The 24,224-nt window shown below is 36.8% G+C and overlaps 1 protein-coding gene across 17 annotated transcripts in view; it reads left to right on the top strand.

Moving 5' to 3' along the window:
- Positions 1–24,224, top strand: part of FARS2 (phenylalanyl-tRNA synthetase 2, mitochondrial) — a 265,754-nt gene that overhangs the window by 42,777 nt on the left and 198,753 nt on the right. For 15 of the 17 annotated variants that reach the window (XR_003254188.1, XR_003254187.1, XM_026069802.1 and 12 more), the window contains 2 exons: positions 126–210; positions 17,740–18,375. Coding sequence is in view for 15 of the 17 variants with exons in the window: in XM_026069802.1 (XP_025925587.1) it covers positions 205–210; positions 17,740–18,375 (642 nt within the window). In the remaining 2 variants the exon portion in view is untranslated. The remainder of the gene's footprint in view (positions 1–125; positions 211–17,739; positions 18,376–24,224) is intronic. The other 2 variants (XM_026069810.1, XM_026069811.1) reach the window with 1 other exon arrangement.

Raw genomic sequence — 24,224 nt, forward strand, 5'->3', positions numbered from 1 at the left:
AGCCAACCTGAAAGAATAAAACAATGATGGGGTCTGCACATGCACTGTCTGCGAATATTTCACTCTATTTATTTGTGGAAAGACTTTTCTGGTAACTGATACAATTTTTTCTAACTTTGATTTAGGCACATTACTGCTTGTCCTAGCCAGGATACAATGGAGAACAGATGATTCCGTAGCTTGTGCAACTTTTTTTCACATCTGATGAAGGTGAAAATGCCTCTCAATTTTCTCCTCTTTAGTCTAAATAGCACCAATATATTCAATCTTTACTTAAATCATCTTTTTTATACTTGTGATAATTTCTATTACTATCTTCAGACTCTTTCCAATTTTTTCACATTTTTTTCAAAATGCTACGCCAAAAATTTGACTCTGTATTCCTTACCCGTGCTAAACAGAATGGTAAGTGTGCTTCATATTTCATGCAATACATACTTCTGTTGTGTATATCAGTATGATGATTTCTCGAAATGACATTTTTAACTTATGTTTAGCTTGTGGTCTAATATAGTCCCTGATTGTCTTCTGCAGAACCTGCCATCTAGCCACACGTTTGTTGTGCTGTAGATAAGCAGTTGATTATCTTTGCTGAATTACAAAATCTTGCACTTGCCCCTACTGAATTTCATTTTGTATTTTTCTGACCACCTCTCTAGTTTGACAGAATCGTTTTGAATTCCAGTCCTGTTATCCAGCATATCTGCAGTGTCAGCTCTTGATGATCTGCAGATTTAAGCATGTTCTCTGTTCAGTTATGTAGGTTGCGAAGGAAAATATTCCCCAAAACTAGACAAAGTTCAGATCCTTGCAAAAACACACTCAGTACACCTTTTCATTTTTGATAGTGAGCTATTAAGAATTAATTCTGGGGCCCTGTAATCAACGTATTTTGCCTCCATTCCTTAGTAATGTCATGTAGTCCATATCTGCTTATAAGAATGGATGTGTGAAGGAGTCACATGCATTTTCTTTGGTAATACAACCTGGAAAGCATAAAAGGGAAATTGGGAATCTCCTGGTGTGACTAGCTGGTATTGTCTTTTTCCCCACCATACTCTCAGTGGGATAGAAAAACATTTTGAATTTTACARTGAAATACAATGATGTATAAGAAGAAATGAGAACCTGTGCAAAAGTAGGACCTTATTGTTTAGCAATGATGTCATAGCACAAAAAGAAAAAAAAAGTGGAAAAGCTTATTTGCAGGTTAATAATTAGGTCTTTGTTGATAGTTGGGTAGTCAAATCGGGTTATTCTGTGGATGTTTTAACAATTTTGATAGTCAGACCTATGTTGTCTCAGGTTGGATTCCTGTAATAAGTGGATACTTGTAAGAATTCAGGTCACAGTTGATAGAGAAGAGGCAAATGTGAAAGCTCTGTTCTGGGATATTCTTTGGTGCTAGGCACTTACATTTCAGCTTCTTCGCTGGTGTGTCCTTTGTGTCATTRTAGAATATATTGTTATAATTCAGTTGTCATTTGTATTTACAGAAGAAAATATGTCATGAGCTAAATTGTACTTTATGAAAACATTACCTAACATACTGAGAAATGCATAAAATTCAATGTAATTTGTTGTGGAGACAGACATCTAAATACAATGGTGTGTCTATAGCTAGATGCAATATTCTTGTCAGTATTTTATTGATGATGTCTTGTTTGTCTGTGAAATTGAAACAAATGCTCATCAAAGTGAATCCAAATCTGCTGATAATTACAACAATTGCTTATAGGTTGCTAAAAACAAGCCTGTGATTTTGAGAGAGATGGTAGAAGTTAACATGATGTAAGATGTACTGACTGCATTAAATTTGATACTGGTGGAACTTAGACTGAATAAAGTATGAGTACCATTAGTGTGGAGATTAATAGGGTAGTTATTTGAACACTTGTATGTAGGACAATCATACAGAAATTTAATATTTATGTATATGCCTGGTATGTTAGAGGGTCATGTTCTAAAATTCTGAATAGATTTAAGTTCAGGTCCTAAACTGCAAATTCCTGCTGTGTGAAATACTTTGAGTGCAGGATTCAAGCATCAGAAGGTATATGATTTTATAGTTATCTTTATAGGGTTTTCATGGGGATGAGTTCGTTGCTTCCTTTTTGCCCAGTGGTGGATACAGACTTAAGTGTGAATATACATCATCTTCAGGTAGTCCTGGAGATGTCTTTCTACTGATTATTTCTCAATTTATTACAAGTTCAGCAAAAGTACAACAAAAAGTACAACAGGTTAAGAGACCACTGAAACTTAGCTCTCTTGTTTCATGATGAAACATTTTACCTTGCCCACTATTAATAATGTTAAAATAAACACTAGAGCAGAGGAGTCATTTGAAAGTATTAAAGGGAAGTAACAGTAGAGAGCTTTCCACAGTTTGTTAATTTGTTGTGGGAAGAAGCTGACATTAAGAAAAAGAATAAACTTTCTTCCTCTGCCAAAAAGGTCTTATTAAGTGCTTTACAGGTATTTTATTTTAAATTATTGTAGTGCTAAAGGAGACTGAAGGCTCACCACAGGTCCACACTATAGCATGGCTAAAAATAATGCAGGAAAACACCTTTCCCCTGCTTCTGTCTTGATTAAGTAGCATCAGCCTAGAAGCAACATGAAGGTTGTCCTTTTTTTTTTTTCTGCCTTGTATACAATATTTGATCTTTAATTATGAACCAAGGTGCTGATTGTAATGGTGTATTTTATATGCAGTTTTACAATAATCTGTTATTTAAGCTTCCTTCACTGGGTGTCTTCTTTTTTAAACTGTTACTGAAATGTTAACATCATTCCTTGACTGCTTGCTTTTCCTTTGAGCTGTGTTTCTTGGTAACTCAATTGTAAAAAGTAAATGAGAATTGAATAGATAGACTTCAGTTTTCATTCTGTTTCAACTCTATTTTTCAAATTTCTTTCGTAAACTTTGCTATGCTGTAAACTAACTAAATATTTCATTCAAATAACTTGCCTTAAAAAGAAGTTCATTTATTCAGTACATTGCTATTCAGCTTTGTTGAAACAAATTAGTCAGTCCTATCCAGTCTATCGATCCTTATTTAGCAAGCCTTCTCTCTGTGGGGTCAAGGGATGAACCAMATGCTGAAAGCAATCAGCAACTGCTTGAGTCAATCTAATTATTCTGTTCTGCCTTCCAGCAGATGATGGAAAAAGGAATTGGAGAAGGAGAGTTTTCAGCCCAGATTCCAATGCATGTATTAGAATGGCAGAAAATTAAATGCCATAAAGGTCCAGGACAGTGGCTTTAACTCTTAAGAATTCAAAAAATTTCACCCTGAGACTTTTCATCCTTGGCTTAATTCCATATGTACTTTATGGAAATAATTCCCAGCAAAGTTCAGTCATTGTACTGTGTCTAAATAAATGTCAAAGGCAGCAATTGGGTGTGCTGCTTTTTATGGTGGGATGTCAGAAAATAATCATTGCTATTTTTAAAAAAAGAAACAATACCGAATTATTTAGGCTGAACAGGATTTAGTAATTTAGGGAATGATTTTCAGCTCTTACGCTATTCATGGAAATAATTCTTGTCGCTTCCAGTGAGTAAGAGTAAATTATCTTGATCACTGTGGGGTGTTCATAGTCTGACGTTGCTGAGAACGGACCCCCAAAATACAGTCCTAGAAACATTTGGACTCCTTTGGTGTCATGTGCTGTAAGAACAGAGCAGAATCCTGCATCTAAACAACATAGGGCTGAGCACCCATCTTGGTAACTGGTTAGCTGGCTGATAGCCAAGGGGCTGTGCTTGGTGGGGTGTGCTAGTGTGTGACCTATGCTGGTATTAGCTTGAAACCAGGTGTGTGAACAGGACGTTGTTTCACTGTTATGACTGTTGATATCAGTTAAACTGCCAGGTAGAGACAGGCTATGCTCTGTGTGGAAACTTGACTCTATTTTCTTGAACAAGTACTAAAAAACCCCAATTATTTTAATATAAATTATTTCTAAGTATTTTTTTAATATTCAGTTGAAATAATTTTTTAGACGAATCATTCCATGAAATGTTGGAAACCTCAAATCATTGTCATTACAGTACCACAGAAGAACACTTTTAAATAAAACCGCTATAAATACAAATGATCTTTTGAGAATAGATTAGTGACTTGTCTATTTCCACTATTCCAAGCTCAAGGAAGTGTAAAAAGAGAACAAACAGCAGGCATACACAATGGAAAAAGTAAACTGGAAAAATACTTTTAATGATATGAAGTTTTTCATCAACAAACAGAAGAAAATAGTATGGAGATGAAGGAGAGGAACATCTAAACAACTGCAAATGCTTAATTGTAAGGTTACAATTAGGAAATTATCATGTGCAGGTTTATTTTATATCTATAGAAGTTGGATGTTTTCAATTATGTATATAAATCTTTGCAGTTTTGCTTACATGTTTTTGAATAAATTGCCAGTCAACATTTTGACATTCAGTAGGTTCACAGATAAATTAGGTTCATGAATTTGCTTTTGTCTACTCAGCTTCAAAAGTAAAGTCCAAGAGTCATATTTTAGTGTTATCTAGAAGCTGAGGCTATGTGCCAGACCAGGCCAGAAATTATTGTATCAAATCATAACCTGCACAAATTTCCTGTAATTCTTTTGGTACTGTATTTTACTGAAAATCACATAAATATATACAGGCATACCTCGGAGATATTGCGGGTTCAGTTCCAGACCACTGCCATAAAGCAAATATCGCAATGTAGCGAGTCACACAAATTTTTTGCTTTCCCAGTGCATATAAAAGTTATGTTTACACTATACTCTAGTCTATTAAATGTGCAATAGCATTATGTCTATAAAAACAATGTACAAAATGCGACACAGACACAAAGTGAGCACGTGCTGTTGGAAGAATGGCGCTGATAGACTTGCTCGACGCAGGGTTGCCACAAACCTTCAATTTGTTTAAAAAAAAAAAAATCTGTGAAGTACAGTAAAACGAGGTATGCCTGTATATCATAGTGTGGCAGCATGAAAATTAAGTTCATTCTTTTCTTATAAGAGCCAATAAAATAATAACAAATACAAAGAGAATGGAAGGAGAATGGAAAGACAATTCAAAAGCATTCACTGTGTGGGCTGCATGATAGCCTATGCCTGGGAAGCTGTAACTTTCAAATTAACAGGTATAGTGAATCAAATGATTCTAAAACATAATTTGGCTCTAATATAATATAATATAATATAATAGCTATGGAAGTAGTCGCTTGAACTTAAGGAATTTCATATAAAAGGTTCATACTCTAAAAATGTTAGTACATGTTATAAATCTGTTTCTGTACAAATCTGATGTTGTTTAGAAGCTGGTTTTCCTTTGTTGAGTGAGACCTGATTTCCCTTGCAGATATTTCATAGCTGTTCATTATAGCAATAGTCCATTGGGTTTTTTTTTACATATTTAAGGAAGATAGATTTTATCCATGCCTTTTACCTTAAAGTTAATTCACTGTGACCTTCTCAGATCCCAATTAGTTAATTCTGGCCTCAGCAAATCACCAATTCCTACCTTGTACGCTTAGAGACTTGCAGCTCATGCCTCTTCATTCAATTAGGATTTAGTTTCAAGGCATCCTAGCATGCTTTTAAAACCCACTGTGTATTTGCTTTTACTCCATCCCCTGGTCACAGCAAAGACTATCGTTTAGAATTAGTTTAGCACTGATGTGCAGTACCTCTCACTGCTGACCTCACACTTCTTTCTGATATTTTACGCTGGCTGCACCATGCATTACAATTTTCCTTTTTAGCTGACGCATTTTTAAATTTCTTAAGCTTCAGAAGCTGTCATTTTTTGAGGCAGAGCAAGTGCAGCGTGTAGAAGGAGGCACGTTCTTTGCTATTTCATGACATTGACTAGGTTTGCTTTCTGGTTCCTTTACTCTAAAGTCATTGTGAGCTTTGTATGAGCTCCACTGAGCCCTTGGGCCTTGGTTCTGCAAAACACTGAAGCAAGTGCTAACTACTCTGCTGCATCAAGATGCAAATACTTTGGCCCCTGCAGAACCAAATTGTAAGACTGATAGTGTGTTGTTGCTTTCAGTTGCATTTTCACTCATAAATAAGATGTATTCTTACCTTTATTTCTTGCCTTGAATCTTGGTATCTATTGAATTTATTTGAATCTCAGATGACTCTGTCAATTCTTACAATTGATTTAGGAAAGATAAAACAGTCAAACCATTTAGAAGAAATATGGATTCCTTTAATTAGTTTAGAATAAGTTGTCTTAAATAATTTCACACTGCCTCAGAAGGCTGAGGGGAAGGATGTGCACCCAAGGAATGGGTAATGAAAAGCTACTGTGGTGAGCATGAGGTAGCCTGTTCCTCTTTCTCTGAGCAACTAATTGGGGCTGGAGGAGAGGAAAAACTGAACATAAGCAGCCCCTCTTGAACAGTTGCCATGCATTGATCTCTTGCTTCATGGTAACTTCTACTCATAGGTAAATCTGAGTATGTGGTCTCATGTTATACTGCATATTGTCTTACTGCAGGCTGCTGCCAAAAGAAGTGATCCCAACATTGCATGCAGCAGCCGAGTGGCAGGAAGGTGACTGTGTTAACAAGTTAATCTGATGGAAAACAAACACGCTATATAACACGATCTTTTCCCAGTTGGATTGGCAAACTGATGTGATTCTCTCTGATTGCTTAATCTGAGGCAAGAAGAGCAGTGGGATTAAGTATATGTGAAATGTGAAACCTCCCCAAAAGAAGCCCCTAACAAGCATAAGATTTCCTCATCAAGATAAACACTCTCTTAGGTTCTGGTAAGCATGGTGATCTGAGATGAAAACTTGGTTACAAGAAGATGGTTTGTGACCTTCTCATTGGTTTTCAGGGCAACCTCCCTGTGATGCAGATAGAGTAGCAAGGGCCTACTCTGTGCCACTTCACTCAGTCCTTCTTCTTTTGTATTGCTGTTTGTCTCACCAAAGCTTCATTTGCCTTCCAATCTCCCCATAATGTCTTGTATCTCTCTAGCTGATCTCTGCTGACAGTACTAAGTACCTAATTATAATTGAATCATATTAAGCCCTATGAACTGTTTCAGATACAATGGTGACCCTGTATTTCTTGCTCAGGGAATGTAGGTTTGAGCCTTAAAATTTTACACGTTCAGAACCTAATACTAACTACTAGATCTCACAAAGACAAGGCTTTTTCAGCAGTAGTAGCTCGGTATTTCTGAATTGTTCAGCATGCTTCCTAATAGGCAATTTTGTCAAGCTGCTTTAAAAACATTTTAATTTTTGTTCGCAGTAGCCATTATACTTGTTAAATTGTTGATAAAAGGATATTTACAAAAAAAAAGTACATGGGAAAAGATAGCAATAAAACCATTTGGAAAGAAAAGAGAAAACAACATGTTGAAGTATAGCACTTCTGAATTGGTATCTAYGGCAACTAATGGGTATAAATAATACAATACTTTCCCCATGGGGGTATTGCAGGCTTGATTAGTTAATGGCTGAAAAGCACTTTCAGATCCTATGTAGAGATATGCTGTGTAAGAGCAGAGTGTTTCTTAATAAAAGTCTAAATGCTGTTATATAACACTGTTTTGTATCTGTGTCAGTTCATTCAGCTGATGTCAGTGGTGATCAGACCTCTGGATCATGTATTGTTGGACCTGTATAAAATTTAGAAAATTGATCAATGTAAGTTAAATATGCCTATGTTTCAGTAAATTGGCATACATTAATAATTTACTTCATTTGCTGGTTAGGACCACCTTCTTTTTATATTAAAAACTTTAGATTTTTTTTGATGCTTTTTTGCAGGCTTCTTCAATTTTCTTACACTGAAAATTAGCCATATCCCTTTTAAAACTAAGCCTTCAAATTTTATATATAAAATGTAGTATATAAAATTACAGTATGCCTGGCCCTATAAGTATATATATATATATGTAAAATTATATAATTATGAATAAATATAAAATGTGGGAATAAATGACAGGAACATGATGGAGTCTGAATAAACTAGATGTCTTTTTCTCTTGCAAGTTCCCCTTATAGAGAAATAGTATTTGGAAACTGAGCTGACTTAGTTTTTCAGTCTTTTTTKGGGGGGGGGAGGGTGGAACAGATTTTAACATCTTATTTCACACAGCAGATACAATTTTGCCTTTGTATTTCTTCATTATGGTTTGTGTGAAAACCTCAAGAGGAGTGTATCGGTCCCCCTGGGATAATTTCTTTTTTTTTTTTGCATGTGTTTATATGAGTTTTCAATAATTGAGCAGGTTCTGACATGACAGAGCATCTTTAAGCTCATGTGCTAAGTGGTAAGCTAATTTATTTGCAAAGAGTATCTCCAGCAGTCATTTCTTGGAGGAGACTTGAAAACYTCAATTCTGGATCTTAAGAGTGATAATAGTCCCTTTTAGAAGTTAAGTACTAATTCTGAGTTTGGTGAATTCTTATGTTTAAATTCTCACATTCATTCATCTCTTGTTTTCTCCCAAAGCTTATGAGCACAGACTAGCAAGTGCAAGTGATTCCCCCCCCCCCCCCCCCATTAACAGTTTATATTGTAGTGCCCTAGCTTGGTATCTTATTGCATGCTTTGTGTAGCTGCCAAGCTTTCTTGCATAATTTTCTTGACAAATGGCTTGCTGATTAATATTTCAGCCCTGTTCTTACCAACCCTAGTGAAGCAGTATGCCACAGGCAGGGAAACACAGCTCCTTCCTTAGGAGCGTTCTAATCTTTTCTTTAAATGCTTTATCAGAACTTATGAGAGATAAATGAGGATGGTACAGTTCAAACTAGAGATGACTCCTTTGTACACATGTGATTATACATTTACTAACTGGGAGGTATTGTACTGCAGCGGAATCTCTGCTGCAAACATTTACATTTTCTCTTCTTTATCTGTACTGGAGTCTACGAGATTTATTGATTCTGAAGTAAAATCCGTAGAGAAATTTGTCTCTTTCTTTCTTTTTTGATTGGCTGTTGAAATATACATAGTCCCAGGAAATGCTCTGTCCATTCTCAGACTTTCTTTGTTGCTGTAATAGAGACAGACCAAGGAGCAGTACTGCCGCTGAATGAGAGTCAGAGTTGAAATCAAGCACACATCACAGCTAGGGCTGAGATGTGGATCTCTGGTGATATTTTGGCTCAAGGTAGTAGCAAATACGTGAAACTGATCTATGGACAGCCTGGTGTGACAGCAGGGTGGCATGACAGAAAACTTTTATCTCCCTCCCCCAGTGTTGAGGGATGAGACGTAAAAAAGGCTCTTTGATTTAGATGCTGATTACATGTATAGCAGAACCAAGAAATTACTCCCTCCCTGTTTTAAATTGGAATCAGCAGCCAAAACTGTAGCATGATGTCTAGGATATTATTCTATGGTGATTCATGGACTTCCCCAATTCTTCTCAAGAATGGAAGGAGGTAGAAGGAATTAGAGTACTACTGAGACATAGCAAGCAAAGCTGAGATAAAGCTGATGACTTTTCTTCTAGTTTGTGCAAGAACTGAGTGATTCGTGCTAGCCTGCTTCTCTGGCATGACCCAAGTCATTTGGTTTTCTTAGTGTTGGATAGGTTGTGTTTGTTTCTTATGTTGAACTATTTCACTATGACATATAAAACTTGTGTGCTTGGGCATGCTGAATTCTTTGTAGATGGAAGTTAAATGTAGCCCATTAGGTAGCCTGTGTGTTGAATCTGGTCTGTAAGACATTGCCATATTTCTTTCCGCCTTTTCCCTTGGGCAGGCTGGGAATCTGTATTTGATAGTGAATGATACCTTGTGAGTTGAAGGGAATGATACCTTGTGAGTTGAAGGGTATTTTCTTTTTCTACCTCAGGCTTCTTCAGAGGGCTGGGCTGCTGCTGCCCTTGCCAGGGAGGTGCAGCTCGTCTCTGGAGATGAAGTTGCTGCTTTCTTGTAGTAAGAAGTAGGGGTTTGGAAATGGTTGGCAGGATTTGGAAATGGTTGGCCCATCAGGAGGATCCAGCTGTTCTGGTGACTGTGGTTAAGCTGTTCTGCCTTAAACTGTAAAGATAAAGCATATACCTATCACTTTGCTATTTAGTGCAAAAAAGCACAGTGCGAGGTCTTCAACCCATAGACATCACTGAAATATGACAATGCACATGTAGGTGACTTACTGTAATGAGAAGCAGTGTTTAAGTTCAGGAAGGAGGTTCTCCTGTCTAACAGTGCAGTGTGTATTACATTAATCATCCCCCATGCTGTAGAGTTGCTATTTCATAATGTAGTGTTTTAGATTACTGTGATGGTGATCATTACAACTTATAATTAATTACTTATTCTTCCTTTGCTGTCCTTTGCACTGTTATCAAGTCTGCACTCATCCCATTTTTGGTATTTAATAACTGATGTCAAAAAATTCTTATTCCCTTCTCCTGTTAAGACAGAATTGAGCTCTTTTTGATTTTGTTTTACACGAATGGTGTAGTTAATCAGTGAGAACTAAGAAAATACACCAGTATACATAAATACTGCTAATATTGAATTTCTAAGCAGATTAATTTTTACTTAAATAAAACCCCATAGGAGTAAACTTTTTGATGACATATGCAAGCATACAGAAATAAAGATATTCAAGTTGCAGATGTTAGAGGAAAAAGAAGGCAGAAGAGAAACTGGTAATTGTTATTGCAGTGAGGATTTTATAGTTATTTGAAAGTCTCTGTCCCTCTGATCTGACAATTATTTACAACATTTCTCCTAAGGAAAACTAGCTGGCAACATTTTCAAGATATTGGAAAGAGAATATTCCTTCAATAAATGAAGGCAGTGCTTTTCAGATTGCATCTCTTGCAAAATGGATGTGCGTAACAGTAGGAGATGCACTTGAGAATATTTAAGAATGAATTCTGCATTGCCTTTTTGCAGTCTGTGATTTGTAGTGTAATGTGTTGAAAACATGTTTGTGTAATGAGGATTTATCCTTAAAATATTAAATTGACCATCAACCATTTTTGTCTCATTGTGGAGGGGGGAAAGAGCACGGATATATCAGCAGGAGCACAAGTCACATTTGCTTAACTTTCAGTAGGGTTTGTGCACCTTAGTCATGGCACACTCTTGAAAGTTTCCCCCAAAGGGCTTAATTGACATTTCTTCATAAAGAACCACTCTATTTTAGTTTATGAAAAAGCAAAAAAAAAAGGTATAAATGAAAATTTTATACTGTTTCTGAGCAGGTATGATTTTCCTTAATTCAGCCTGCTGTCATGTGTATATACATCAAACCATTTCTCATGTTGATATTTTCTTTCTTCTGACCTTGTGTTTCTGTCTGTTCAGCTGAAATGATATGGTTGGACTGCTCAGCTTAAAATTCTAAATTTTGCACATTGTAGGGTTTAGTGTCCTTCTACCCATCTTCTAGAACCATAAGTCTGAGTTTGTGTGCCTTARGTCTTTAACTTCTAATGCCACCTGTGCCTCATACTTTTCCCTTTTTAAAAAATTATATACTCCTTGAATAATGCAGCAATTTAGTGTACCTGGTTAGCTTGCTGATCACAGATTCCAGTGTATAGATATTGCATTTCTCAACTGCTTAAGCCAAATCCATTAAAGAATGTTTTGAAACCTCACTATGTCAATCTTTGAAACAGTCTTATTGCTTCTAGGCACACAATTTACAGGTATTTTGATCACTGAAATGAATTTTACCTTTCTTGAAATGTATCTATTGAGAAATACTATTGTTTTAATATGTGTGAAACTTATGGATAAACCAGAACAATCTTTGAGTGGTATTTTGTGTCAGGGGATATATAAAGTTCTGTAGTGACTTCTGGTGCATAGCATGAGGTACTGAAACGTGTTGCAGTGTGATGTGAAGATGACATTTGTCATCATTTGCAATATCTAACCTGAAACTGAATGGTGAGTGTACTCAGGATGATGATTCAAAATATTTTAAAACTGGTGCTTGCCCAGTGGTCTTTGCAGATGTGTGTTCCCTTCTCCAGAGATATGCTTGCCACTGTGACTATCTTGGCCTGTGCTGCTGTCCTAAAGGACAGTGAAGGTGGTTGAAGGTATGCTTCAGAAGTATGGACCGCATTTTCTGTGCATGCCTTCAGGTGCCTATACATGTAAAACAGGGCATGAAATACTGGCATTTGTTAAGACAGACATCTTTTGGATCAGTGAAAAAGGTGGGTCATTGTTATTACCTTTTGTTTCTTATTTAAGAACGTCTTACGTGTAACATAGAAGATAACATGATCCTGCCTTATCACAGAGAACATTTTCTATTTTCTCTTTCAATATTGCAAGCCTCAAAATGTTGCCAAAGGCATTATTGTGATTAATGTATCTCTATTAGAGAGCAAACAGCAGGCCAGCCTATGATATGTTTTTGCTTCAGTTAAGGGAAAAAAAATTTTTGAGTTACCCTGTGTGTTTCTTACATGTTGCTGATGGATTGTTAAGTAGATGAACTCTTATGTATGTGAAAAAATTAAGAGAAAAATACTCTAAGGCCACACTGTCTTGCCTTCTGCCTGGTACTATGTATTGTATGCAGTATTTTGTTCCATCAGGTGCTTAGCTATCATCAATGACCTCTGAAAATTATCAGCACCTGGAAGGTCGGATTCCAAGATGGATTAATTCTAAATTGACTGTAAGGCTATTTCAGAGGTCTTTATAATATAAATTCAATATGCTCAATAAGAGTGAAAGCTTATTCTGACGTGCAACAAGATACCTGCAGTTTAAAATGAGTTTGAAAAAAAATCTAAGCTTGTTGTTGTTATTGCATGTGAAATAATTTTTGTGATATCCCATGCAATGTAGATATGGTCATGGCAATACAATGATATTTGCTGCTGTATGCTTACATAGTTTTCAAAACTAAAATTCAATGCTTAGCTAAATTGCTAAGCAGACTGGTAAATGTCCAATTTTAGCAGCCTAGCATATGTTTATAATTTTTGTTTTAACATATGCTATGTTGGTTGAACTCCCCTCCCCACACATACGGTAGATAAAAGCTGTCACATCACAAAATGGTGGCAGCTCAACTTTTCTAACGTTTTCCATGGCACTTCAGAATCTTGCATTAATTAGGTATTTTTGGATAGGAGACAGACTCTTGTCTTTATAGAATTTTGGTTATAAACCTTTCATGTACTTCAGTTTATGTATGCAGCAGCCCATCTGTATTTCTGCATCCATAAGCAGTAAAAAACACAGGGAATACAGAGAAAGTGGTCAGTGAGGGCTTAGGATGCTCTTTGTTCACAGCTATAAATACCTAGCAAGTAGCCCTGAAACCAGACCCGTTTGGTTCATTGGTTAGCTCTAGTCTGCTCAAACAAGAGTGTTCTCTATCCTTCTCTTTTCTATGAGGAGAGATGGATGAATAAAACAACACTGGTGCACAGGCCTGTTTATTTTTATTGTGAATTGCTAATCTCTGTCTCTCTCTCTTTTTTTATCCTCCCTCCTTTTTCAAAGGCAGGCATAAGGAAGAATTTTGCTGACGCTGATTCTCTTCTAAAACTGTCTCAGTGGAGTAGAGAGGACTTGTGACAAATACCATTGCATCTCTGATAATGCTGCCTTAATGCTTGCTTTACTATGACGTGGAAACCTGGACTTAGACATGAAAAGACGTGCCTTAACAGTACAGCAATATGATCCCTTATCCCACCAAACTGCCTTTGGGTTCACTCCAAGATCGCAGTTGTGGTATGCTGTTGTGCTGTTTCCCTGTTGTTAGGTTCCTGACTGTGGTGTATTTCTGCTCTGCAAAGTCTGCTTTGTTCCTGTACAGGAATGGTTGTTTTTTTTTTTGTGAGGGATGAAGGAGCCTTGCCAACTTGTCAGTCAACTGATGCTGCTGCCAAAATGGTACAGGATACGTGGCAGAGGACTAGCTTTGGCCAAGCTCAGTCATATTGGTGCCTGGTCTATCCACAGTGCTCGCAAGGCTCCTCTGATGCCCTYGTCCCTGGCTAGCACAGGTTCTACCTTCTGTCCTTTGCTCTGTTTTGAAGCTGAGCAAAAGCTCACACCCATGTGCAGGCGTGCATTCAAATGCTTTGTCAAAACATAACATACGTCGACCTTATCAAAGACACTAGTTTCAGTAGCTGTGTTTGGCATCTCAGTATGGAGGATGAGATACAGGGACCAGCCCATAACCGTGACCTCTGTCCTCATGCACTAGACAGATGAGCCGATCAGGCACCCAGAAATGTGGAGGTGGTAGAGGCAAGGTGAGGAGCTATGTAACAGGAGATCACAGGCTCGGTTAGTGCGTGTCCTTCTACAGTGCTTCAGGAAGTGCCCTGGGAGCTGCTAGTGGGGCAACCTGCTTCCACAAAGCCATGCCAGCTCTCAACTATTGAGCCCAGAACGTGTAATCTCTCGGTAATGCTCGTGGAGTACTTTGCAATCTCTGGATCATAGATGGCAGTGATGGTTGTTCAATGTTTATTTCTCATTTATTTATTTGTTTTCAGCAACAGGACTGCTTTTGTTTAGCTTGCTATGGTTATTAGCTGACTAACAATCTTTGCTGTGGAAATCAGGTTTTGTCAGTATGCACAGAAATTAGTTCCGTGTTACCGCCAAATGATAAGCATAATGGAAATGAAAAAAGAAAATGAGACATTAATCTATGCCTTTTCAGACCTGTAGCTAGAAGTCTACTAGAAATAATTGTCTGTTGATTACAAGTGAGCATAATTAATTAGTGTATCTTTAGCATCAACTATATATTTTTAGCAGAAAGGTAAAGAGTTTTATTTGTTTTCCAGTGTTGCTTTCCATGCTGTTGAATATTTCTTTGATTTGAGTTTTTGTTGTATGGTGCAGAGAGCCTAAACACATTTTTTCCTTCCTTCTCTGTCTTTGTTTTTTCTTTTGGCTATATGAGGTTTATCACCAGTTGAGTTGAATCAAGTCCAATACTATTTTTCTGTATTGATCCTGGAACTAGCATGCATGCTCCTGTGGTGGGAAAGGGGAGCAGAAGAAAGTGTTGATGAAGGACTTCAGTGTTTCTAGCAGCCTCATGTGATATCATGTCAGTGATTCCTTTATTGCTTATTTGCTATTACTTGCAATACTCAGACATCAGATCAGAATAATAGACACTGGGTATTTGTGCAGGTAGTAAGGTAATTTAACTCTTTAAAGCAAAAGCATCATGCCAGGATGGGAACACTTACATAATTTCATCAATTTTTTCCATTAAAGTTTGTGAAGAGTATATATCACATGGTCTGAAAAATTAACATTCCAGTACTCTGAGACCCATAGCAGTGTTCCTCATTACAGGTATTGAAAATTCATCAAGTAGGCCCTTAAGGATGTATATATTAAAAAGAGTCTGCCTTAAAAATCACAAGACTTAAAAAAAAMCCCAAAAGTCTCTCTTATTTTTTCTAACACTTGTGGTTCATGTTTTATTTTATTTATTTTTTTCATAGAGCTGTAATGATGAGATGAACTGTTCATGTGAAAACTAAACTTCTCATATGATCATCTGATTTTCAGAGGACTAGCATTTAGAAAAGCAGCAAACATCACGAGAATTGTGATGAAATCATGAGAGTTTTTCTTACACTATGGTTATGTATAAGTTTTGAATTGAATTTTTTAGAAAAATGTATGGGCAGATGGTGATATTTACTTAAGGAAAGCTGAATTCATTATCTGACTAGAACTGGTTATTTCAAGCAGCTGTTTGAAAATGAGAACTCACTTTTTATGAAGGAAAACGTATGTTTGGGGAGAGTGGATCCTCTCTTTTCAAAACGTAAGACTGTCCCTGGTTTAGTCTATGGCAGAGGCTTTTGTGTTATGTCTATGTGTGAATTCATTTATGGAAAACCTTAACCGAAATAGCCAAGAGCTAATTTTGTGAAATAATTTTGCAAACTAAAAAAACTTGAGCTTAAAAGTTTCCAAAATAGATGAAAGTTGTAGCTATTCTTTTTCTTAAGATCTTGGACCAGAAAAATTGGCGGGCCTTCTTTTTCTACAAAGCTTTTTGCTTTTAGACCAAATATTTCATAATCTTACTCTGCCAAGTTCAATTTCTTACTACCCAGCTTGTCTTTATTTTGAGTTATTGACGTACAATTACTTCAGAAAATAAATCTCTAGAGAATATTCAAGAGTAAGCCAGAGGAAAGGCAACCAAATATGAACATAGCTGTTATCTTTTACAGATCTGATTTTTGGGGGCTGTGTATTCTAGACTTGCTCATATGTATTCTTGAAGCCCAAGAGTATGAAAAATAACCTTAGCAGCTGGTTGTTTCTTCATGTTTAACACGTTTCTGTTATGTTTCCTTGGAGAGCCAGCCAGATACTGTTATCCAATTGTAAAGGTAGAAGGCTGTCTCTTGAAGACAGTAGTTTATTCATTGCTTATCTCCTTTCTTTCCTCATTTCTTTAAGAATACTTTCACATGAAATTCTTTCACTCAGGAAACCTGAGGCCCTGGATTTCTTGAGGATTTCTTTTCTGGATTTCTTAGAGAAATATGAACCAATTCATTGGGAGCGGATCCCTATTCCCAAGTCACTTAACTTTTAATGCCTGTTTTCCTATTCCATCATAAGTAATCTGTGATGCTTAATTATTTTACTGGAACCTGTGTTAACATTTTTGAAGCCCTCCTATACATTTTCAAGTGGCTTTACTTCTCAGAATGGGCTCACACAGTTAGAGTGACTGAAGGCTTCATAACCCTCAAAACTCCTCCTTGTTTGCGAAATTGCCTCTTCAAACACTACAAAGTAATGCAGCTATGTATGCATGAAGCACAAAGAGAATCTGTTTCTAAACGGGATGAATGTATAAAGATGGCTTTTTGATAGAAAATGCGTTGTTCAGTTCAGACATTCTGCAGAATCTTGCCCCTTTATTCACCTTTCTGGAAACTGTAAAGCCTCCCCACTGTGTAATGGTATAAGCAGTGAAAATAAGAGGTATTCTCAGAAGGTTTTCATGCTCACACCAAAATGTTAACATCAGTTCTCATTTTATGGAATCTTCATTGAGAATCTCGTGCAGTGCTCATACGTGAACTTGGTATGTTGGTTTACATTTAAATATATGCCTCGTGGTTTGACCATCTGCTTTTACATAGTGGCATAATTGTTTGAAAGGTTAGATTTTTTGTTTGACATTAAGTAGGAGATAGCAATGGATGCACAGTGTGTGCCACAGGCATTCTGTTTGTGCAGTAAGCTGTGAGGTTACTGGAATTCCTTCCGTAGGCTCTTTAATGGTGAGGAAACAAAAATACAACAATATGTTAATGCCTAGGACTTTATTATAAGCAAGTCCCTGACTGAGGAAGGGCACTGTTAAATCTCTGAGTTTCTTGTACATGGCATTCTCTTATTGCCTCATATTTTAACTGAATGAAAAAGACTATTTCAAAGATGTTTCCTGAGCTGTAAAGAGTTGCATTATCTGGAATGGGATTAAGACTAGGTCTAGCATCATTAATACTAATGCTGTAATGCAGAAGACTTGTAAATGAGCAAGATAACCTAGCTGAAATTTTATCACAAGCGTTCTCTCCCCGCCACCCCTAGCCAAAATAAGTGGTTTATAACTGGGACTCTGTCTTGTTCATCAAACAGATATTTGGATTTCACTTATTCATGAGATGCTTGCAATTTTTCCAGCAAGATTGCAGATCATAACTTTTAATTTCTTTTTCTTTCTCTAGATTCTGAGAGAGTTTGCAATGGCAATGTTATGGAAATTCATGAGAGTAGCTAAGTATTCTAAAACAGCTTTATCACAGGAAGTAAAGGTAAGAGGAACTCCTGTCTATTCAAGGCATTCTTCATCCAGGTCTGTACCTTCTGATTTTGCTGCCAACACACCATCCTCAAATATTGTGGAACTGCTTGGTAAAGCTTATCCTCAAGATGACTACAGTAATGTCACAGAGAAGATTCTCTCCAAGGTGGGGAAGAACTTGCACAACAAAAAGCATCATCCTTTGTGGCTAATCAAGGAACAAGTGAAGGACCACTTTTATAAGCAATACATAGGACGCTTTGGAACTCCACTGTTTTCTGTCTATGATGGTCTTTCTCCAGTGGTTACAGTACAGCAGAATTTTGATAGCTTGCTTATCCCACAAGGCCATGCCAGCAGAAAGAAAGAGGATAACTATTACTTGAATCGTGATCACATGCTAAGAGCACATACATCAGCTCATCAGTGGGACTTGATACACTCTGGCTTAGATGCCTTTCTGGCTGTGGGAGATGTCTACCGCCGTGACACAATTGACAACACCCACTACCCAGTCTTTCATCAAATGGAAGGAGTTCGGCTCTTCTCCTGTCATGAGGTAGGAACTCTCTCTAGTTGGGATGAAAGAGATTCTGGGTAAGTTGCATGATCTTGTATTTGCTCTGAGCAAAGTGCATGTACTTAAACAAGTTATAGTCACACAGATGATATGCAGTACGTTGATAAAGGTCAAGTGAGTGGTCATGTAAGAATACTTTTAATTTGAGAAAAATACAGATGAAAAATGTTGAATTTGAAAAAACTAAAATCATTCCCAGGAAAATGTGGAAAGTGGACAATAGTCTTGAAAGCTAGCAAAATAAAACAGTATCTGAAAGGAAACAGCTGGCACAGCTAATTATTTGCAAAATTCAATTCTAATTCTGTCAGAAGTCCCTTCCAGTGAGGTAATCTTACCATAAAATTTTGTCATGTTAGCACTTGAAGGACTCATAGATGAGAGTTGTTGCAGCTACAGTCCAGAGTACAACTTTTATTCCGTCATCTGTCTTCTTTTAATAGCTCCAAACTTCTGTAAATGAATGTCTTTTTTAATGAATTGTCCCATGCTTCATCTCATCCTCAGCTTGGGTTGAAGGGGGGATTTGTTACAGCTGATAGTTATGGATGTGTAATGCAAACACAGTAAACTCAGCTGAGAACAGAGACATCAGCTAAAGAGCTCTAGGTAGATGTCCAAGACTCTTGAGTTTATTTATTTTGTTGGTGCAACTTGTGTGCGCTGCAGATGCTTGGGTGTCATTAAATATTCTGCTGTATCATTGATTGCCTGTAAATATAAGCCAGATTGTTTTCCAAATAGTAATTGATTGGTATAATTTGTGTATGCTTGTAGCAATACTGCCAAATTCACATTTATATAACTAAAATGAACCTGTACTAATAGTACTTAGATGTAGACCATTCTTAATGTGGTTGCAAGTGGGTGACAGGAGCTTGCAGGGAAGCCTGATGCTTGAGGGAGAGTAGGGAAAACTTAGTGCACTGTTTTTCTCAAAGGTGGGAAAGGTTCGTGCCATGTACATGGGCATTTTCTCACCACACTGCCATTTCCTTGTCCACTTTTGAAAAGGTATCTGCCTGTGAAGATGTCCTGCAAACTATATGGTATCAAATGACGTTTACTGCCACTTCTTTGGTAACAAAGAAATGAAAATCTTGCAGATTTATTGCATCTTATTTGTTAGCTGTTCTTTTCCATATGCCTGTTCATGATTACAACCTGTTTTATAACCTGGCTATAATATGATTATAATATGCAAGAATAAAATGATACTACATTATGAAAATGCCATTTTGTAACATTTTAAGTTCATGCCAGATTTTTCATCTGAGCAGAGATTCAGGCATCTAGATGTAAAGAGGGCACCATATCGGCCACAAAATTAGTATAGCTACCCAATTACAGGATGGAGTTTCTGAGAACCTGGGAGTGATTGATCTAATTATTGAAATAATTGTTCAAGAATATGTCCCTTAAAATTTTGCCCCCATTGTCAGAATATTTCTTTCTCCTGTACAAATGAAATAAGGGGAAGTGTAGGAAGAAGACTGTAATAAATGGGAAGAATCTTATAGAAAACTGCACTGATACCTACCAGCTGGAAATACGCTGTTATACAGTGTACAGTGAGCTGATTCATTGCATTATAAGTTGTTTGTTTCTTTTTCTCTTTTCTTTTTTTCAAGAGAATGATTGAGATGTTGTTGGAGAATGTCAATATCTGATGCATTTAAAGTTAGCTATGTGCTAAATAAAGTGGTGAATGTGTACTGTGTTGTCTCTGAAAAATCCCAAAGACTCTGTACTGATGAACAGATGATAGTGGCATGGTGCATGGCCCACCACCAGTGTGGGAAGTTTTGTTTATTGGGGAGCATGCATAAGTTCTAGGTGTGAGCATGATCTAAAGCATCCCTTTTTGCTTCAGTTGAAGATTGAATCCTGATAAAGTCTTGCCATATGCAAAACGTTACAAGTGTCATCCAAGAGCCTGTGAAAAATTGAATGTGTAATTCTGCAGTTTTTCTGGAGACCGTTTCTGTGGTGTGTATTCTGGTTCCTTGTTCAAAATAACCCACAAATGTGAATAATTCTAGAAGGAACTGTCTGAGCTGAAAAAAGATTGAATTGAGGTAATATTATACAAGAGAAATATTTTTATATTCATTTATTTATACTCGTGTTTAAGTTATAGCCCACTGAACAGAAACGTGTGAATGTCAAGGCCTGTTGCCTTCATCTCAGACTTTTCATTCACAACCACATTGCAAGCTGTAGCCATTTGGAAATTTGTACAATACTGAGGATAAGCTATGAAACTAAAATAAAAACTGTTTACTCTTAGTCATAAGCTTTTCGACATGGTGCTAGGGAAATTTCATTCTATATCCAGTAGGGTAATTTTATATGTTGTAGTCTGTTTGTGGCTTTACTTTGTTCTTATGACTTACACATTTTAAATTATTACATGTTAATAAATTATTACATTTATTTTTATAATTATATATTTTTTCCACTGAAAGTGACCGCAAAATTGGAAAAGAAGGAAAAAAAAACCACCCAAACCCCATGATGGTTTTATAGGAACTTGAGTTTATCAGAATTTGAAATCTCAGTTTGGAAGTGGAAAAAAAGATAGTTCCGCCTCAGTGAGAATTTAGGATAAGAAAGATGTGGAAGAGTGTCTTTCTTTTACAAATACTAAATTTTGTAGTCAAGGCTGGGTTAGAACTTCTGCCCTTTGACTGGAAACTGTGACATAATTTTTACTAGTATCAAAGTTAAAAATCAGTATGTTGGAAATATGAGCTGAAAGCAAGAAGTTTGACAGTTTTACTGCGTTTTAGTCTGTGAGGTACTGGTGAACTATTTGCTTCTTTGGCTAATACTATTTTTCATTATAATTATTTTTGCAAGAAAAAAGTAATCTGTGATTCCAAGATGGGCAGCTACCTGATGCTTTTTTCAGCTTTATATGAGTTAATTTCAAATACTAATGAAAATCTCATTTCCCAAACCAGTTCATTGCTAAATGTAAGAATAATTCATTCTGACATTTCCCTTAAACTTTTCTTTATATGATCTTGAATCATATCCCAGAACATTTGAAGATCTATTCAAATACATTTTCAGTATATTTAGAAATATTTTCCAAAATTATTACGTGAATGTAGTATATAGAAGAGTTAGGAACTAATAGAACAAGTGCAAAATTTAGTTTTCCATATCTGCTTCAAAATTCTGGACATAAAATAAATTATTCTCCTTAAAAATTACCCCCAAATAGTATGATTTTTGTAATCTCATCCTCCAGCATGCCAGCATGCTTTTTTTCCTTCTAAAGTGTGGATAGATTTTTCTTTCTTTTGTGCAAGACTTTTCTTTTTTTTTTTTTTTCCTTTGGATTGGCAATATTGTTACTGCTGGAGTCAGATTTGAACTGGCAAACTTTCCTGCATGATATGTAAAAGAAATTATTTCGCTGCTATGTGATAATTTTGGGGTGCAGTTCCTCATTTACTACAGTTTAAAACAAACAAACACACACACACACACACACAAATTTACACTTTATGCATTTTAGCCACCAGAGGGAGCCAATATAAACCCAGTGGCGATCACATAACATTTTTCAGTTGACAGCGAATGTTTACGTGTTGGAAGGATACTTCATAAGGTATTTTATAGTCTCTGTTGAATTATGCATACATTTTAAGGGGAATAGATATGACAGCATAGGATTTGCTCCTCTAATTCAGTAATCTTCTAATAGAGACCAATACCAGATTGTTCGGGTGGAGGAAATGATACTCTCATCAGGCACACTGATGCTAATGTCTGAAAGCTGAGAAGAAGTAGTAGGGATACATTCTTAATCTCCATTGAAATATTTTTGGAAGAAATGGCAGGTTTTTTGCTTGGACACAATGGAGAAATATAAATCTTTCAATTAAAAATGAGGACTGCCCCTCCAAAACAAGAATAGTTGGCATCCATGTATTGCTTCTAATTTTGCAGTTCTGTATCATTGGGGAAAAAAACTGTTTCCATATCCATATCCGTATCCATTTTATAATGTTCGTATCTAGAATTGTAAAGACTCTTGTTCTAGGTAAAGTAGGTGTTTGTCTTATTCATATAAATGTGTACTCCTTTTCTGGTCTTTTCATACTTGTGCACCTTGACCCTATTTTTTATGTGCCATGGGAAAAAAAAAAGTTCCTTTTTAGCTGTTTTACGTATATTACCTTCTGTTTTACTCAGGTATTTGCCCATTAGTATGCTTTGGGGTAGACATGAACATCTGATTGACCTACTCTCTTTTTCTTTTTTCTTTTCTTTTTTTTTTTGTGTCAATGCATGCTTTACTGGGCTTTCAGTTGCAAGACTTTAGTGTTGACTGGAGGTTTGGCTTTTATGAAATCTTCTATGTTACTGTAGCATTGAATGCTGTGCTTCTGCTCCCTCCTGTCTCCGAACTTTTTTTCTCTTCACATGTGAAGGAATTTGAATAAATTTATAGTGTTCCCAGGATCAGCATATTACATAGAGTGGTTTGGAGGGTTTACAGTCTGTGCTAAAATGTTGATATATTAAAAGCATGAGGCTTGTAACAGCAACATTTAGTTGGACACCAACAAACAAGTATTTATAAAGGCTTAACTGGCTTAGGAAAGCTACTCTTCTTACCCCTCCACAACCTGTGGCTAGAGAGAGGCTCCTCGAGGGAGTGATGCAAGGCAATGAAATCAGCCTGTGTAAACACCCCTTTCTTTGTGTTTCTTCTGGTTTGGATGGTGCCGTTGAGTGCCTTGCCATGTCATTAAGGGTTGTGGGAGAATGAGTCAGTGAAGCTCTAGCCAGATGAGACTGACATGGAGAGTCATGGCCTGGGGTACAGGTCCCTTTAATTGAGAGCATTTATCTCTTACCGTGTCATAGCATTTGTGAGTCGGGGGGAATTTGGGACTTCCTGGCTCTTTGAGATAATAGTAGCAGAGTGGAATCCAGTCAGCTTTCTGCTGTAGGTGGAAATGGTGAAACTAATTTTACTTTAGGGTGGACATCTCCCAGACATCTCCTTACAGTGGATCCAGGCTTGTGCTGTCACTTGATGATACAACTGCATGCCAACAGTTGCTGGACCTACATCTTATACACATCCAGACATGGCAAGTGGTGCAGAGTGTGTCCGTTTGCTCCTCAAGCTGGATAGCTCATTGATGTGTGTTATGCCAGCTTTGGGTGCTGTTGCCTTCAGGGTGGAGTTTGAGATGTTGGTTGCGAGTATCGCACCGGTCCCAAACAACCTGAGAGCTGGTCCTCCTCCTCATGACCTACAGGAACTGGACATCTGAACTACATCCACCATATTAAGAAAAAGAACAGTAGCACAACTTTACTAGAATATTCTTCAAGTTCTGGCATGAGTTTATTCCTGAGGCTGAAATTGGTCTAAGTGGTCTGGATAAAAGGCATGGCTAGGTGGAACTGCTTTTCCTCATGCTGTGGGCTGCCCAACTTGTGAACTTGGTTTCACCAAGATCAGCATTTTCCAAGTTGCGGCGTGTAGATTATGCCCTAATAAGTAGAACTTCACTCCTCCAAGGAGCCACATTGTATTTGTGTTCCCTTTACTTGAAAATTTTACAGCAAAGGTGATCAGATGGTCTGCAAGATTTTCATAGTGGTCCATGGTCCAAAAAGTTTGGAAGCCACTAGTGTGCCTTTTATTACAAAACCTTTATATAAAATAAATGTTCAACTTTGTTTTATTCTGTTTTTGATTCAGCTAAAAAAATCTAACTTTGCATCTCAGAATAAATCAGTTAAATCTATTCAATGCAATGTTTAAATTGGGCAGGACAAAAAAGAGCAAAATA

The sequence above is a fragment of the Apteryx rowi genome, unplaced genomic scaffold (assembly GCF_003343035.1).
Source record: "Apteryx rowi isolate R43461 unplaced genomic scaffold, aptRow1 scaffold_3, whole genome shotgun sequence".
NCBI classification, from domain to species: Eukaryota; Metazoa; Chordata; class Aves; order Apterygiformes; family Apterygidae; genus Apteryx; species Apteryx rowi.